The sequence below is a fragment of the Dissoconium aciculare genome (genome assembly GCF_010015565.1).
Source record: "Dissoconium aciculare CBS 342.82 unplaced genomic scaffold K489scaffold_2, whole genome shotgun sequence".
Lineage (NCBI taxonomy): Eukaryota > Fungi > Ascomycota > Dothideomycetes > Mycosphaerellales > Dissoconiaceae > Dissoconium > Dissoconium aciculare.
The window spans coordinates 1,044,097-1,059,029 of record NW_022984952.1 but is presented as its reverse complement, the minus strand read 5'-3'; the positions used below and the strand labels follow the sequence as shown (position 1 = coordinate 1,059,029).

Genomic DNA, 14,933 nt, shown 5'->3' with positions numbered 1-14,933 from the left:
TGATTTATTACATTCCGCAATATGTCACACTCGATGGACATGGAAACTTCGCATCGAAGGCCCCTCTTTGAAAAATCTTATGACTAATCATACAACGTTGATCTCGGCCATTGGAGACTCGGCAAGCAAACTGCGACGGCGAGTATTGAGCTCAGAAGTCTTCTGGCTGTCCATAGCTCGTCGCCCGCAACCGTGAAAACAGAAAATGCTGCATAAACTCCGGCCCCATCGATAAGATTGTAAATGCATGATCAAGTGTCGACGACTCCGCAGTTCATCACAACAGTGCAAGGGGGGTATCATCCAAATCAATAATGCGCATCCAGAAAGCACCGTGCTCGGTACATAGCGCCATACAGTCATCCAACCTCGTTCACGACATCACTACGCCTCGTCTCGCGATTGATCCCATAGAAACCCCCTGCATTTGACCGTTCCACAATTGCACGGAACCCTGCCAGCGTTGCGAGGATCTTTCATCGCTGCCTCACGAAGTCGAATTGCTTCATCCTCTTCGACCTCGTCCAAGTCCATGTAGTCGAACGTCAATTCGACGCCTGCAGGAATGTTCTCGTACGCAAAGAAGGCTAAGTTGTAGAGTCTGTTGTCATACTTGTTGTACGACACCGTGTACTGTCGACAATTTGGCTCACAACTGTGATTGATGAAACGAGTCGGTCCCCCCATGTATTGCCCATCGATTACTAAGCAATTCTCTTCAGTGATCCCACCTTCACCCACGAATTTGTCAAGGGCATAGAGGTAGCTGTTCTTCTCTGAGCCGCTGTCGGCTTCTCGACGATCAGCCTCTTGGCTTGTGATTACTTCTCCGAGGTAGGTATCGATGAATTGGCCTTGAACGAGGTCTTCGTTGCAATACACGCCCCACCCACGCTTGTTGTCCGTCTTGAAAATTGTGAGCGGTACTTTGCGGCCCTTCTGTACAAGGCGACTTTTGCACCGAGGGCCGCACCTGCACTTGTGATTGCATTCGTAGATCGGATATCGTGATTCGCGGTAGTACGCGAGCAACTTCTGGGGAACGTTGGGATTGTCAAGGTTCGGCTTCGTGTAAGGAAAGCGCTTCGGCAGACCGAGAGTGTCGACTTGGCCGCTAGTCTTAAGGTCTTCGATGTATTTATTGTACATGACGAGGTTGGTGCTCTTCAGCTTTTCTTCATCAACATTAGCGTATTCGAGACAATCGCACTTCTGAGTATATTCGCAGCCAATATTCTGGCCCATGTTCGGTCGACATTGCTGGCAACCTACAAACGCATCGTTTGAGGTCTGGAGCTCGTCATCCAAAAAGACGTATTCTTTGATAAATCGAAAGTGCAGCGGTGGCGTGGTGCTATTGACCTTGTTCTCGAGATACAGCCCGTTCACTCGTCGTAGCTTCTCGAGAAATCCTAACCGGATAGCTCGTGCAGTCGACACCAATGGTGTTAGCCTCGCGGCTCGGGTCATGTCGGCATTTGGCAAAGTTGTCGCATCAATCTCAGTAAAACTGTCGCTGAATCGTCGCAAATGCAAAGCGAAGATGCGGCCGCATTTGCGTTTTAAGAAACCATTATACACGAGTACGTCAAATTCTGGAGAAAGCATCTTCGGAGACACAGAGCCGACATGTGAAGGCAATGGGGAAAGCAGGCCAGATGCTCCCCGAATGTTGACTTGTGATCGTTCTATCTCGTGCTCGTGCTCGTGCTCGTGCTCGTGGTCTGGGGTCTTTCTCTTCCTACTAGTCGGCAGCAGAGGCAGCTGAAGACCAGACGCTTTGCCCTCGCCAACTCCTTGTTCTTCGACATAGGTTTGGACCAACTGCAAGCATCTTGACAATTCCGAGATTGGATGCCATGATACTACAGCTGATCGTGGTGATGCCAGAGTGACATGTTTCCATCGGATGAGGAATTGTTCAACCTATTCCCGTATTAATTAGACAAGCCAAGGTCCAAATCTTGATTAGGACATACTCCGTTGAAAGAACGATGGCAAAGGATGCAATCGATATCCTCCAAGTACACGGAGTGAGTAAGTCTTGTTGATTGGATATAGCTTGGCATTTTGCAATTCATCCGTGCTTCGTCGATCTACATCTAGATAGATGCGACTTCAAAGCACCTAAATAGCTTAAACTACAAGTGTTGGAGGCCTTATGTTGTCTTTAAAAGCAGTGTTGATTTAACTAAAAGTGAAGGGAAGTAAAGTTTTAGCGTGTACACTAGCGTCGATGACTAAGCAGGTTGAGATTAGCTTGACTGCCAATCTACTCAAGATATGTACCTAGGTAGGCTTATAAATTGATTAGAAGCGTTTATATCTAAGGATTTCTTGAGATCTAGTACTAATTTAAGACGGTATTAGAGAGTATAATAGGTCTAAGTCAAAATTACTACCTTTCTAGTAAGTGAAGATGCTAATATAGAGAGAAATAGTAGTAGTAGTTTTCGAGGACTTCTGTTGTAATAACAGTTCGGGCTCTACGCTCAGGATTTTCTTACATATTAATACCCAAGTAATAGGACTATCAACAACTAACCAAGTGTTTTCTAACAACTCCAACAACTCTGCTATAGTGTAATTGACTGTGGCTCAAGGGGCCTCTCTTACGCACCGAAATTAATTTAATTAAGCGAACAAGGGGGGCAGATCTAAACAGGCGGTAATAGAGAAGAATCTACGTACATTGAGGCAGGCGGTGATGACATGTGAATGAGCGTTGTTGAAGCCATTCAGCCAGTGGCTTTCGTGCTGGTTGCGAGTGCTGTTGTTTGCATTGCGGGAGCTAAAGATACCGGCCTTAATGAATCCTAGCTCTCTTAAGTCCGGCTGCACTAAATTTCATCTTCACAGCCTCGCAAGTTTCAGAACACACGAGCACCAGAAGGCAGAACACGCGCCTCTAAAAATGCCTGCTGTCGCCGCAAACAAAGCGTCCTCGACGCAAACGTTCAACAAGCAATTAGCTTCTAGCAGTACGTATTGCGCCTGCGCAGCTGGCCTTTGGCGCATGTGACACAGCTGACCTGGAGTGAAAAATTTACAGATCGGCAAACTCGCGATCAGGCGCTCGAAAGACTTCGACTGTACTTGGGTCGCAGCACGGCGTTCACTCCTCTCGACTGTCTGAAACTATGGAAGGGTCTGTTTTATTGCATGTTCATGTCCGACAAGCCGCTGAATCAGCAGCGGCTCGCGCGCAATCTGGCCGGTCTTGTGGATGTGCTCACAACACGTGAGAACACATTGAACTTCATTGAGGGCTTCTGGAAGATCATGAGTAGGGAATGGAATGCCATCGACAGTCTGCGTCTGGACAAATACCTGTATCTCATCCGATGCTACGTCCGGAAAGGATTTGAGTTGTGCCTGAGCACTCGCGGGCAGAAGTGGAAGCTCAACGATGATTACCTGGCCATTCTTCGAGATGATGGAGGGCCATTGAACTCTCGCGATCCCAAAGTTCCAGTTGGACTGCGGCTGCATGTATTGGATACGTGGGTGGATGAACTGGACAAGGAAGATACTTCACGAACGGCGCTAGTGGAGACTTTCATCGCACCACTTCGAGATTTGGCCAAAGAGACGCTAACGACAAGTGTTCGAAAAAGGGTCAAAGAAACCCTTGAAGACGAGCGACTGGAAGACTGGAAGAACGAGAAGGTTCCTGAGAAGACAGATGATGATGGGAAAGATGTGAACATGCAAGACAGACCCAACCAAGTAGACGAGGGGGAAAACGCTGATTTCGAAGGGTTCGACGATTGATGGCAAACTTTTACAGGAGTTCTGGAGTTGGGCGCATTGCACATCGTACGAGGACGGGATGAAATTTTGCATGCATTCCGTGGTCGAGCCTTGAGCGCGAAATCTATCAAAGACTTTCGGCTACATTTGATTTCTTATTAAATATCAAACCGCGTGTTCTACACGCCAACGCCAATTTAGGATTGTCATGATGACTATCATTGCATGATGCCAAGAAATAAAGCACTTGTGTCAAGTCGCAAGCTTAGCACTGGAGGTTGAACTTAGCCGAGCGGTCGGCGTTCATGGCACCCCAGTGAGTCTCGTCTGCCACTAAGCCATTGTCACCCTTGGATACTGGCTTCCACGGCCTGTGATTACTGTCAGCTGTCGACCCTACATTCATCAACGCGGTTGGTACTTACTCGTCAAAAGCCTCGAAGTAGAAAGCGTTGACGCCCCAGTCCAAGAGACCGCAGACCGCCTCGCTGTAGTATGACGCGGCGTTGGAGGTGCCTGCCTTGGCAGCGCCAAAGTCAGACCCACCGTCAGCGGGCCAGCCACTCTCTCCGTTCCAGAATTCGATTTTGTCCAAGCTACCCGAGATTTTCTGGACGTGAGCTAGTGCTTGCTGGATGTCATCAAAGTATGTGTAGATAGCATCCTTGCCAGCGGCTTTGCCTTGCCAGTACGCAAAGGCATTGGCGAGAATGAAGGTCACGCCCCCTCTGACCAGATCATCACCAGTTCCATCGGCAAACTTGTTCCAAGAATCCGCTGTCCCAATAGTTTTGTTCAGGTAGCCAAGCTCGGGCTTGGTCTTGACGAAATTGATCTTGTCGAGGAGCTGTTGGCCAGTGAAGTTGCCGCGGTACATAGTCTCCGAGCCCACCGTAATGCCGTAAACCTGCTCCTTATATTGTGGCACGTACTTGGTCAAGGCATTCGTGTCTTTGATCAAGCTCTCTTCCACATCCGGCCATACACCGAGGACCACCTGGAAACCCTTCGATTTGGCAGCCGGAAGAATCTGCTGAGCACAGTTGCAATCGTCGGCAGAGTATCCGCGGACGAGCTTGGAGCCGGAGGCAGAAGCGATGGCGTCGAAGTCGGCCTCGTAATCAGCCTGGTATTTGCACGAGCCGTCGGGCTTCTTGGTGCCGAGTGCGAAGCCTAGGGTGCCCTTGCCGGCAACAAGCGGTGCGGTCGCCGCCAGGACGAAGCCTGCAAGTGCCAGAGAAGCACGCATGTTTGTCGGGTAAGAAAAAGGTAGGATGTAGGACGAGATGCCGTAGATATTCAAAGCAGTTTTAAGGAGCGTCGATTGTTTGTTCAAAAGAAAGGAAGCGTATGCTGAGTGCAAGACGCCAAATAGGTGATTCAGGAATTGCTCAGTAGGCAAGTATGATGAAACGGAAACACCACGCAGCGGAGAAGGTCAGTTTTAAGGAACGATCGAAGAACCTAAAAATGTAGTTGGAAGGAACGCGCCGCTCTCGTTTCAGGGGCCGTTGACTGAGCTAGGGTTCGTGGTCCGCCATGACGCGGGATTTGTGGCCTGCATCGCGCAAACACGTGATGCGGACGTGGAATCCGTTACGCGGCCACCAGTGCATTGATCAATCTTCCTCAATTTCAACAGATCTGCCGGCGCGGCGGTACCCAATTGTATTGTTCATAGCAGCCGGATGAGAAACGTTCGATTCCAAGATTGTCAACATGTTCAATGCATGCTGTGGAGATTATACAATGCTGGAATGCAAGCACATCCACTTGGACTCCATGTAGAACAGGAGACGAAACATTATGATCCGCGAGGCACTTATACACTCCATGTCGGCGATGCTGTCGATCTTCATTATTCGATATGTCGAGAAGTGACGCCTGCCTTGTGCACTGTTGGTACCGGGCTCACGCTCGTGCTTGAGCAGATGATACTCCGAGCACAACGACTCAACCGCTTCTAGCCCGACCTTGGCGCGTCTGAATTTGGAGGGCCATCTACTGATGATGATCATCTCGGTCTCCACCAGGCAGAAGCTGCAGCGTTATGCTTGTGCGCGCTATTCGTGGTCTTGGACATCGGTGTATCTAGTCATCATACCTAGGTATGAATGTAACTTGAAATAAATTTTGGTATTACTGAGTTCTCATAGATATAGGATGGCCACCAGGCGATCAGCCAGTCCAACAGTACTTATCCAGACACCCGTTGCAGACTGCCGGAAGATTGTTCGAGGTCTTATGCAGCACAGCACATGCTACACAGGCCGGCCATTCCGTGTTGTTGGCCTGTGTCGCCATCGACACACCTCCTTGAAAGGTGTACTCCAGTTGTTCGGGCGTGAAGAAGTATGAGCTGCTGGAAATCCCAGACTCGTAGGTGTTTGGTACATAGATCAACGTCGAAACCTTCTTGTCATGACAGCCAAAGAATTGTGCCCGCGACGACAGATTTTGCGCGGCAAATACTTCTGGAGTTGGGATCACAGGCATGGCTGTAAGGCCAGTCGAATTGGCAGAGACATAGGTGCGGTATATCGAGGCCCCGTTTGTTACGTTCGTAGGAGCAGAGGAGGTGGCATCGATGACTGGAGATTGATGTTAGCGGTGTGGCTTGTCGTTGCAGCAAGAGCGATATCTTACCGAAGATCACATCGACTTGCCGCTCTGGCTGAATGAAGGGGAAGATGGGGATGCCCTGGCCTGTGTATCCGCCATCCTGCATGTACAAGTCCTGACGCTCATTGACTTTACCCGCGCGTTTACTGTGATAGAAAGGGTTGGGAACGATGCCATACGGACTGGATTCGAGGTTCGGACCTCCAAAGACATCATTCACAACCTGTCCGAGTCCGGCCAGAGGCTTGACGGTTCCATTCCTTGCACAAGTGTTGCCACTGACGAAGGTATCTGAACTGATGCCGGTGATCAGGCCTGCATTGTCGAATCCGTTGATGCAGCTGGACTTCTGCCAGAAAAACCATCTAGTCGGCGCCGGCGTTCCGAGATACTCCGTTGGGTAGAAGGCATTCACATCTTGGTCCCACGAGCCGAACTCGTAGGGCCCAACTTCCCAGATAGGATTGGTGGGACTGGGAAAGCATTCACCTTGTGGGACATTGGTATCGGTGAGAGTGATGATCGGGTACGGAATTTCGTGCGACTTGAACGCGCTCAGCGTCGTAACATTCGACCAGGTGAGTGCATTGCCGCCCTGTGTACCGCCAATGAAATCGTAAGAAATCGCGCGTCCGTATGCATCGACGGTGGTCGCCCGGAAACCAGCGTTGAATTTAGAATTCATATCCGCTTTCTAGATCTCAAGTCAAACACAAGACCAACCGCCGTTCATCATTTTTGACTTACAATCTGATCAGCGTTTACAATGGGAAGCTGATACGGGTTCTGGTAATTGATGTTGTAAAGTTTCGTCTTGAGATCGGAGATCCTGGCAAAATTGTTGACCATCATTCCAGACAGCGTAAGCGAGCCTCCAGACAACGCAGATACGTAAGTCATGCCCTGTAGTAAACCGCCGACTCCATTGCTGGTGTCTCGTGAATCAAAAGCCTGCACAACACCAGCAGTGGTCAAACCAGCTTTGGGTCCGCCACCACTCAATGCCAGTGCAACTCGTGGAAGCTTGCATCCCCCAGTCGCGGTCGAGCCCGACAACGCCTTGTCCAACCAAGACTTAAGGTTTTGATCCGCGAGGGTTTGTCGCTGAGCAACATACGCAGACTCTCTGGGACCGAGTGAGTTGGCTGATCTGACTTGGGGTTTGATGAAAGGGCATTGCACTTTGTATGGTGCGTACGACTCCGAGGTAGCCCTCGACGATATCTCGAAAGGAGCTGGAATGGAGATCGCATTGCACAATGCGCATAGAAGTGCGAACACGGCAACCTGATGTGCCATGTTTGCTTGAAGATTTTGACGAGATGCTGAGCTGGAATAGTGCTTCCGACCAAGGCTTGCTTTTGTACTCCGCACGCTTCAACCCAAGGAACATCAATCAGCATGCGCCAAGCGAGGATGACACGAGGAAAACAATGCACCTGCTCGAAATGGTCAAGACTCAAGCATTGAAGGACCGTAGCCAATGAGACCTTTGATGTCATGCGTACGCTGTGGGGAAGGCTGTGGAGTTGAGCCACGATTCGACTAGCCTGTCAATATTTGGGTTCGAACTCCGTTGGCTTCGGCTACTATTAGCCGAAGCATATTTCAACGCGAAGCACAAGGAAAGCTTCTCAAACAGCAGTGCATCGGCATACTAAAATGTCGGGGTAAGGTGAGAGGCATCATTACGAATTCGACTAATCCGCGGAATTTGTAATGTCGATTGCCTATGATTGTGGAGTAAACTCTCGAATGGGGCCAGAAATCATGTCGCTAATCATCTGGGTACGCCATGACGAGGTACGCTGAGCCAAAGCCCGACTACAGGACAATTGCGCGTGTGATCGGGCGGCGGTCATGTTGTGCACAAGGATGTCACTGCGGCTGTCTACAAAAGTTGACCCATCAACCGAACATACTAGGTACTGGAATAGCTGTCTCGCAAGACGATCATAACGAGTAGCACCACCTGGCTATTCCAGCTGAAGCTTCGAGTGAGCCATCACTGGGCACCATGTCCGAACTCCAACCTTAAATGTTCAGTGACGAATGCCCTCACACTTTCGTCACTCGTGTGCAAGAAACCAATCCTCTTTCACGAAGATACCCTCAGTCCTAAGACTTCAACAATTTCACATACCGAACTTATCATTAGTACCTAGGTAGCATTCTGTGGGAGTTTCCGGTGCCCTTTGGTCCATATAGGTAGATCCGTGGAGAGATTGTTAGGGTTATCCAGGTACTTTGGTCACTGCCCAGGTGGAAGATCTGGCTTACATAAGAGCTTCCGTCCCGCCGCCAGTCTCGATAGGGCCTGAGCGTTCCGCTTTTCAGGTACGCCAAGAACCAGTCTCGTGCCCTATCGATAGCCGCATCGCGAAACTTTTGTAGTTGCATTTATTTCCTGTCGTGAAAATTTGGGAAAACTTGCGCCATCGCACAATGGCGTTGACACAACAGAGCGCAGCGGACCTTCCGCTTCGCCAGATCAAGCCGAAGAATGCTCGAACAAAACGATTTCTTGACAACAAAGCGCCACAACATGTCGAGAATCCTCGAGTCACGCTTTTCCTTCGCTACACAACCTGCACTGAGGTCCTGCAGCTCGTGCTCAAAGATCTGCACTCGCTGAAACGACCGCTCTGCGTCAGATTTGACAAGAAGAACGACATTCACCCATTCGAAGACCCTTCCAGTCTGGAGTTTTTTGCCGACAAGAACGATGCAAGTCTCGCAGTCTACGGCAGCCACAGCAAGAAGCGACCGAATTGCTTGACTCTCATTCGGTTCTTCGATCACAAAGTGCTGGATATGCTCGAACTACTAGTTGATGTTGAGACGCTTCGTACCTTGACACAGTTCCGGAACACCAAAACCGCGGTTGGTCTCAAGCCAATGCTGGCCTTCTCTGGCTCCGCATGGGACAGCCCCACGGCAAATGCCTATACATTGGCGAAATCCATATTCACCGACCTGTTCAAGGGACCTGATGCCACCAACATCGATGTACAGGGTCTGCAATACATTATCCATCTCTCGGTGGACGAGGAAGAGGAGGAAGGCGTGAAGCCGATGATCCACCTGCGATGCTATTTGATCAAGACTAAGAAGAGCACATCGGACTTGCCCGCTGTGGATGTCGAAGAGATGGGACCAAGGATAGATTTCCGCGTTGGTCGGATAAAAGAGGCTGATCCTGACATGTGGAAGGAGGCCATGAAGAAACCAAGGAGCTCTGAGGTAATGCACCATTCACCACTTTCAAAGATCGCTATCATGAGGCAAATACTAACCGCAATTATACAGCCCAAAACGAAGAAGAATATTGAGGTGGATCCAGTCGGCGACAAGCTGGGCCGTATTCACGTTGGCAAGCAAGATCTCACCACGCTGCAAACGCGCAAGATGAAAGGATTAAAACGAAACCGCGACGTCGCTGACGGCGATGCTAACGCAATGGATGTGGACGTCAAAGAGGACACCACGCTTGACACGCCGAAACGTTCGAAGGTGGCTGTATGATTTGCCAAAGCTGTTTTGGAACCGTTTTCCCTGTTTGTTGCGTTCAAGCGAGGCGTCCCGTGGGTTGTTAGAGAATGCTGTAGCGCACCTGTCGTATTCTGACCATATCTGAGTTGACGTGAGCACTACGTGCAATCGAGAAATTGGTGATTCATTGTTCATAATTTAAGTAGTGTTGCGACACAAAGCATGCCAGTCGCCAAAAGTCCCGTACACTTTTCCGATGTGAAAAGCAACCGACCGCCGGTATGTGGGGTACATCCACACGCTCACGTCCGCGCACTTCGCTGTCGCTCTGATGACATGTGCCACGCTTCAAAGCTGATCACAACGATCAAGAATCACACAGATCCTGTTGCCAGCCCCTGCGTTGTAGCATCGGAAAGGGAGTGTTTCCACGACTGCGTGAACGAAACCATCAATCGACTGAACGCGCCCGGAGACCAATATGGCAGACGTCACCTCTCAGCTGCAACAACTCCAGAATGCGTCCGCCACGCAGCGACCTGAAGGCTACAACAATTTGCTTGATTCAATTATCGCCAAGAACGAAGACCTGGGATCAAATTTGGTCGCATATGTGCAAAGCATCACATCAGACAACATCGGTGTCATCAGCTCGCGACCTTTGTTGACATCTTTCGTGACTCGATTCCGAACTATTTCAGATAACGATACCAAAATCGAAGCAGGGTATTTCTCTTGAATAGAATCACCATGATAATCTGCATGACTGACGTATGTGCAGGAGCCAAATAGTGGAGATCCTTGCGCCGAAAGTCGTCTCGTATGAACAGCAGGACACAGAGCTGAAGTTTGCGTTATCAGATGCCTTCGAAATAGCTGAAGACTATCGCGGTTCTGCCAAAGTGCTGCAGACCATCCTTCTCGAGTCATCTCAGCGATCAGTTCAAGATGATGAGAAAGCCAAAGTGTGGATGCGCATATGTCGTTGCTACCTAGAGGAAGAGGATCCCACCAACGCACTCACCTACCTCAACAAGATCAAACAGATCTATCACAACATTACAGATCAAGTGACACGGCTACAGTTCCAACTCGCACAAGCCCGCATCAGCGATTCACAACGGAACTTCCTGGATGCATCAGCGGCGTACCTCGCCATTTCAAATCAGACTGCCATAGACGAAGAGGAGAGACTACGAGCACTATCAGCAGCGATTACTTGTGCGATTTTGGCGCCTGCCGGACCTTTGCGCGGACGGCAGCTCGGGAAACTCTACAAGGACGACCGCGCCGTCGATACACCCGAACACGCTATACTTGAGAAAATTTTCTTGGATCGGATCTTGAAGCCGGAAGAAGTTCAGAACTTCGCGGCAGGCTTACAGGAACATCAACTAGCCAAGACATCGGATGGGAGCACTGTACTCGACAAGGCTGTGCTTGAGCACAACGTCTTAGCAGTGTCTCGAATTTACGCCAACATCACATTCGCAGCATTGGGAGCATTGCTTGGTGTTAACGGTGAGCGGGCAGAGGCATACGCATCAGGAATGATCGAGAGCAATCGCCTTCCTGGCAGTATCGACCAGATTGCTGGGATCATTCACTTCAACACCAAGGATGGCGGACGACAGACCGGAACAATTGATCTTCGAGCATGGGACGTAAACGTGCAGGGCTTAGCCGAGGAAGTTGAGAAGGCTGCGACGCTGCTCCAGAGGGAGGAGCCTGAATGGTACGACCGCCAGCAAAGCCAGGCTGTATAATGGTCATCTGTCAGGATTGTGTAAGCTGGAGATGCGTTGACCATGGCCTTTACTTCGCACACTCAGGGTCACTTGGAGTATGGTACTTCCATGTCATTGACAGGCCCTGTCCATGTCTCGTGTTGAGGCAATTCATTCAAAGTAGCGAAGGGCGTTGCCCCCATCGGCCAAAAAGCCCTGTGTTCGTATAGTCAATTACACCCTTATCCCGTCCGCTTCTTAATGTACACAACAAACGAAGCAGAGCATGCATGTGCTCACACATCTAGCTCTTTCTATCCTCGCCTCTGCTGGTTCAATCTGATCATCAAGCGTCCTCCTTTGAGATGTAATTTTGCTGTTGTCCCAAGAAACCCCGGATCTTCGCGTGCTTCAATTGCTCGAGGTATCGCTCTGTTCGACCAGTCAGCCCCAAGTCTTCGCAGCTCCGATCCAAGTGCTCGCCGTCTGCCCTTGACTTCGCTGATTCTCAAAACCTACCTCTTAGATGCGCGCACTTCTCCAGGTGGTTGACGCCCTCGCGGTAGTAGCACTTGCCCATCTCCTCACTGATCAGTCGTGCCATCATGCTCTGTACCCATTGCTCGCGGATAATGGCGTCCTGTGCGGCCTTCAAGGCTTTGTTGTCGTCATAGTCGACTCCGTCGAAGGTCGGCGGTACGGTGGGCTTTTGGGCTTTGAAGGAGGCGGATTCGGGGGTCGGCATTTTGGATTGTGCCTGCGAGACTTCTATGTATAGGCGATAGCAGTGCCCAAAGCGCGGAGAGAGGTAGGTGTGCAGTGTTCAACAAGGTGAAATACTTGGACGGTTTGCGCTGCCAACACACGCGCATTGACTGTCGATGAACGCAAGCTTTATGTGGGGTGCCTGAGGCTCAAAACTTCTACTCCAGCTTGAAGCCTAGTCGAGCCCTGATGACAAGGATCTCGTTCAGGCGGACAATAGGACGACCACACCTGGACAAAATGCCAACTATAACAATCTACAGTATGATGCCACCAAATGGAAGGATGCAGTCACAAAAAACTCTCAATTTCATACACTTCTCTCAAATTTGATGTCGGTCGCAGGCGAATCATTGCTTTACCTCACTCTCGTCCCTTTCCTGAAACCCCTTCAAGCCCATACCCGATGTGTCCCATCCATGCTGGTCCAAGTAAGCACGAAATCTCGCATCTTCTTCTTGAATAGTGTTCTGGCCGATGTTCGGCAATAGCATGACCAAGAAGGCAGCGACAAAGCATAGAGCTCCCGCAACGTAGAAAGGATACTGCTTTCCCTGCAAAGTATCTTCTCCTCCACCATCGTTTTGAATGATAGGAAACACGTAGCTGCCAACGAATGCTCCAATCTTGCCACAAGCTGCAGCAAGACCATAATACTGGCCACGTATGCCCGATGCAGAGGTCTTGCTCGCAACGAGGCCAATGTTATCTCCAGGGCCCATTTCTCCGAGCGCAAGGAAGATTCCGTAGACTACCACGAAAGCGCCCACGTACTTGGGCATTTCCAGGAAATAAAGGCAGCCGCTCATAATGAAAGCGACGATACCCTGCGCAATAACGAACACGAAAAGGGCCAATCGTGGTCCCATCCAGTCCGAAGTGAAGGCGCCGAAGATAGCACCTGGCAGGTAGAAAAAGTTGACCAGGGCGCCCCAACCAAAAATTCTCCAGTATTCATGCTCTCCCGGCCCCAATATTGTCGCGATGAAATCGCTTGAATAGATTGAAAAGGGGTAGCTCAAAAAATCGTAGATAAACCATATGCTGGACACAATTAAGAGTCGTGGACCGTAAAATTTGAGTGCAAGCCAGTAAGGTGTCTTTTGTCCACGAAAGCTGCCTCGGGAGAAGGACTCGGATTCCTGGACTTTGAGACGGAGATAAAGCAGTGAAAGCGGCGGAATGACACCAAGACCGAGGGACAATCGCCAGATGAGCTCATAATTGGTTGGAGCAATGGCAGCGACGACCATAGGCACGATGTAGCCGACGACAAAGCCAAAATCAATCTGGGTGTTGGTGAACAGGCAGAACCAACGGTTGCGCTGTCCTTCCTTGATAGAGGCAGTAGATTCTGCTGCGCTTACAGATCCAGCAGGATACTCACCACTGTGTGATGTTAACATTTGATTTGTTTCCCGACCGTGTCGAGCCATTTCATACATACCCAATACCAATGCCGAGGAGGAAACGATAGGCAGTAAGAGCTGCTAGGAGGCCCTGAATGCTACCATTGGCACCATAAGAACCTGCTCCAAGTGCAGCAAAGACGAACAAAATTATGGTCGAGATAAGGAGTGACCATTTCCGAGAATAGTGGTCACTCGTGTATCCGAAGAGCAGCTGGCCCACCACGGTGCCTGCAAAGGCAATGGACGTCACGTTCTGGGCTGCTGAACTATTGGCATATTGATTGGGATAGAGCTTCTTAAGCAGCGTGTTGACTGGGCCAATGACCGCTTGAAGATAGCCGTCGGAGAACAATCCGGCTCCGCATGCCAATGTCGGCCAGATCCGCTGCCATGTGGAAGGGTTGACCCCAGTAGCGGGCGCTGCGTCACCTTGAATGGTCGCGCTCTCCTTGCTGTACTCGGGCGGAGAGCCCGTGTTGTTGAGCACGTTTTCGGTCTTGTCTTTGCGAAACATGTTTTCGGAATGGCAAAAGCTGATCAAAATGAGAAAGCTGGGCTAATCGCCCGACTTATCTATGCTTTCGTTCAGCTAGTCCGTAGACCGTAGACAACATGACCACGCCACAATTTCTTTCGGTCGGCGAATCCGTCCGTCCGTCAGCCGTGCCGTGCGTGGGCAAAGGCCGTTCTAGTGTGGGCGGCCATGTCCTGCGAAAGCGGGTAGGCGATGATACATTATGAGTACTACAGTACCCTGCCAGCCTGCACAGGGTATCAGACGATCAGCGCAGATCAGCGCAGACTCGTGACACGGACCATGTCAGCTCGCGTGGCCATACCACACCTGGCTAATGAGTATCTCGCGAAGTCGAATTGAGAAATCTTCCGGAACAGATGCGGCTGCATCTATGGCGTTTGTCCGTCAATGCGAACGCGCGGCCATGCATAGAGCGAATGCATCGGTGGGCTATGTGACAGAAGTCAGCCTTGGGATACTGTATACACACGCGACCTACTCGACAAGCTTTACCAAGCTTTCTCTTCGTCCACATGGCGTCGCTTTAGCTTGGCAGTGCGCGTCGTCCATCTTTGCACAAGTATCCTGGACCACGTGCTCGCCGGCAGAACACGCATGAGACATACTGCTCGCGCCATCACGGCA

The 14,933-nt window shown here is 50.3% G+C and overlaps 8 protein-coding genes across 8 annotated transcripts; 3 read left to right on the top strand and 5 right to left on the bottom strand.

Moving 5' to 3' along the window:
* Nucleotide 1: 1 nt before the first annotated feature.
* On the bottom strand, nucleotides 2-2,108 carry K489DRAFT_350581 (SET domain-containing protein). The gene is made up of 2 exons (XM_033602428.1): nucleotides 1,980-2,108; nucleotides 2-1,926 (listed from the first exon to the last, which is right to left on the bottom strand). The coding sequence occupies exons 1-2, from the start codon at nucleotides 2,079-2,081 to the stop codon at nucleotides 385-387; spliced, it is 1,644 nt and encodes a 547-aa protein (XP_033463229.1). The 5' UTR covers nucleotides 2,082-2,108; the 3' UTR covers nucleotides 2-384.
* Nucleotides 2,109-2,914: 806 nt separating this feature from the next.
* Nucleotides 2,915-3,774, top strand: K489DRAFT_406972 (Nop52-domain-containing protein; the record flags this gene model as incomplete). The annotated part of the gene is made up of 2 exons (XM_033607314.1): nucleotides 2,915-2,981; nucleotides 3,053-3,774. The coding sequence occupies 2 exons, from the start codon at nucleotides 2,915-2,917 to the stop codon at nucleotides 3,772-3,774; spliced, it is 789 nt and encodes a 262-aa protein (XP_033463228.1).
* Nucleotides 3,775-4,018: 244 nt separating this feature from the next.
* K489DRAFT_312565 (glycoside hydrolase family 17 protein) lies at nucleotides 4,019-5,002 on the bottom strand (the record flags this gene model as incomplete). The annotated part of the gene is made up of 2 exons (XM_033600876.1): nucleotides 4,019-4,124; nucleotides 4,179-5,002. 2 exons carry the CDS (start codon nucleotides 5,000-5,002, stop codon nucleotides 4,019-4,021), a joined length of 930 nt encoding a protein of 309 aa, XP_033463227.1.
* A 431-nt stretch (nucleotides 5,003-5,433) lies between these two features.
* On the bottom strand, nucleotides 5,434-7,781 carry K489DRAFT_331949 (FabD/lysophospholipase-like protein). Its single transcript, XM_033602150.1, has 3 exons — nucleotides 7,123-7,781; nucleotides 6,400-7,069; nucleotides 5,434-6,344 (listed from the first exon to the last, which is right to left on the bottom strand). The coding sequence occupies exons 1-3, from the start codon at nucleotides 7,672-7,674 to the stop codon at nucleotides 5,932-5,934; spliced, it is 1,635 nt and encodes a 544-aa protein (XP_033463226.1). The 5' UTR covers nucleotides 7,675-7,781; the 3' UTR covers nucleotides 5,434-5,931.
* Nucleotides 7,782-8,781: 1,000 nt separating this feature from the next.
* K489DRAFT_376592 (Brix-domain-containing protein) lies at nucleotides 8,782-10,103 on the top strand. The gene is made up of 2 exons (XM_033603955.1): nucleotides 8,782-9,618; nucleotides 9,685-10,103. Exons 1-2 carry the CDS (start codon nucleotides 8,821-8,823, stop codon nucleotides 9,898-9,900), a joined length of 1,014 nt encoding a protein of 337 aa, XP_033463225.1. The 5' UTR covers nucleotides 8,782-8,820; the 3' UTR covers nucleotides 9,901-10,103.
* Nucleotides 10,104-10,172: 69 nt separating this feature from the next.
* On the top strand, nucleotides 10,173-11,917 carry K489DRAFT_350568 (CSN4 COP9 signalosome complex subunit 4). Its single transcript, XM_033602427.1, has 2 exons — nucleotides 10,173-10,593; nucleotides 10,649-11,917. Exons 1-2 carry the CDS (start codon nucleotides 10,349-10,351, stop codon nucleotides 11,631-11,633), a joined length of 1,230 nt encoding a protein of 409 aa, XP_033463224.1. The 5' UTR covers nucleotides 10,173-10,348; the 3' UTR covers nucleotides 11,634-11,917.
* A 23-nt stretch (nucleotides 11,918-11,940) lies between these two features.
* Nucleotides 11,941-12,440, bottom strand: K489DRAFT_350566 (uncharacterized protein; the record flags this gene model as incomplete). The annotated part of the gene is made up of 2 exons (XM_033602426.1): nucleotides 12,114-12,440; nucleotides 11,941-12,026 (listed from the first exon to the last, which is right to left on the bottom strand). The coding sequence occupies exons 1-2, from the start codon at nucleotides 12,337-12,339 to the stop codon at nucleotides 11,941-11,943; spliced, it is 312 nt and encodes a 103-aa protein (XP_033463223.1). The 5' UTR covers nucleotides 12,340-12,440.
* A 207-nt stretch (nucleotides 12,441-12,647) lies between these two features.
* K489DRAFT_350562 (putative MFS phospholipid transporter) lies at nucleotides 12,648-14,424 on the bottom strand. Its single transcript, XM_033602425.1, has 2 exons — nucleotides 13,807-14,424; nucleotides 12,648-13,748 (listed from the first exon to the last, which is right to left on the bottom strand). The coding sequence occupies exons 1-2, from the start codon at nucleotides 14,283-14,285 to the stop codon at nucleotides 12,710-12,712; spliced, it is 1,518 nt and encodes a 505-aa protein (XP_033463222.1). The 5' UTR covers nucleotides 14,286-14,424; the 3' UTR covers nucleotides 12,648-12,709.
* Nucleotides 14,425-14,933: the final 509 nt, after the last annotated feature.

Bases quoted from the DNA above. Each gene is read 5' to 3' on its own strand.
- K489DRAFT_350581 (XM_033602428.1), bottom strand. From the start codon at position 2,081: ATGAATTGCAAAATGCCAAGCTATATCCAATCAACAAGACTTACTCAC. The intron at 1,927-1,979 runs GTATGTCCTAAT...ATACGGGAATAG, and splicing joins GCCATCGTTCTTTCAACGGA to GTTGAACAATTCCTCATCCG.
- K489DRAFT_331949 (XM_033602150.1), bottom strand. From the start codon at position 7,674: ATGGCACATCAGGTTGCCGTGTTCGCACTTCTATGCGCATTGTGCAAT. The intron at 7,070-7,122 runs GTAAGTCAAAAA...CTTGAGATCTAG, and splicing joins TTGTAAACGCTGATCAGATT to AAAGCGGATATGAATTCTAA. The intron at 6,345-6,399 runs GTAAGATATCGC...ATCAATCTCCAG, and splicing joins GCAAGTCGATGTGATCTTCG to TCATCGATGCCACCTCCTCT.
- K489DRAFT_376592 (XM_033603955.1), top strand. From the start codon at position 8,821: ATGGCGTTGACACAACAGAGCGCAGCGGACCTTCCGCTTCGCCAGATC. The intron at 9,619-9,684 runs GTAATGCACCAT...GCAATTATACAG, and splicing joins AGAAACCAAGGAGCTCTGAG to CCCAAAACGAAGAAGAATAT.
- K489DRAFT_350568 (XM_033602427.1), top strand. From the start codon at position 10,349: ATGGCAGACGTCACCTCTCAGCTGCAACAACTCCAGAATGCGTCCGCC. The intron at 10,594-10,648 runs GTATTTCTCTTG...ACGTATGTGCAG, and splicing joins GATACCAAAATCGAAGCAGG to GAGCCAAATAGTGGAGATCC.
- K489DRAFT_350562 (XM_033602425.1), bottom strand. From the start codon at position 14,285: ATGTTTCGCAAAGACAAGACCGAAAACGTGCTCAACAACACGGGCTCT. The intron at 13,749-13,806 runs GTATGTATGAAA...AACATCACACAG, and splicing joins CTCCTCGGCATTGGTATTGG to TGGTGAGTATCCTGCTGGAT.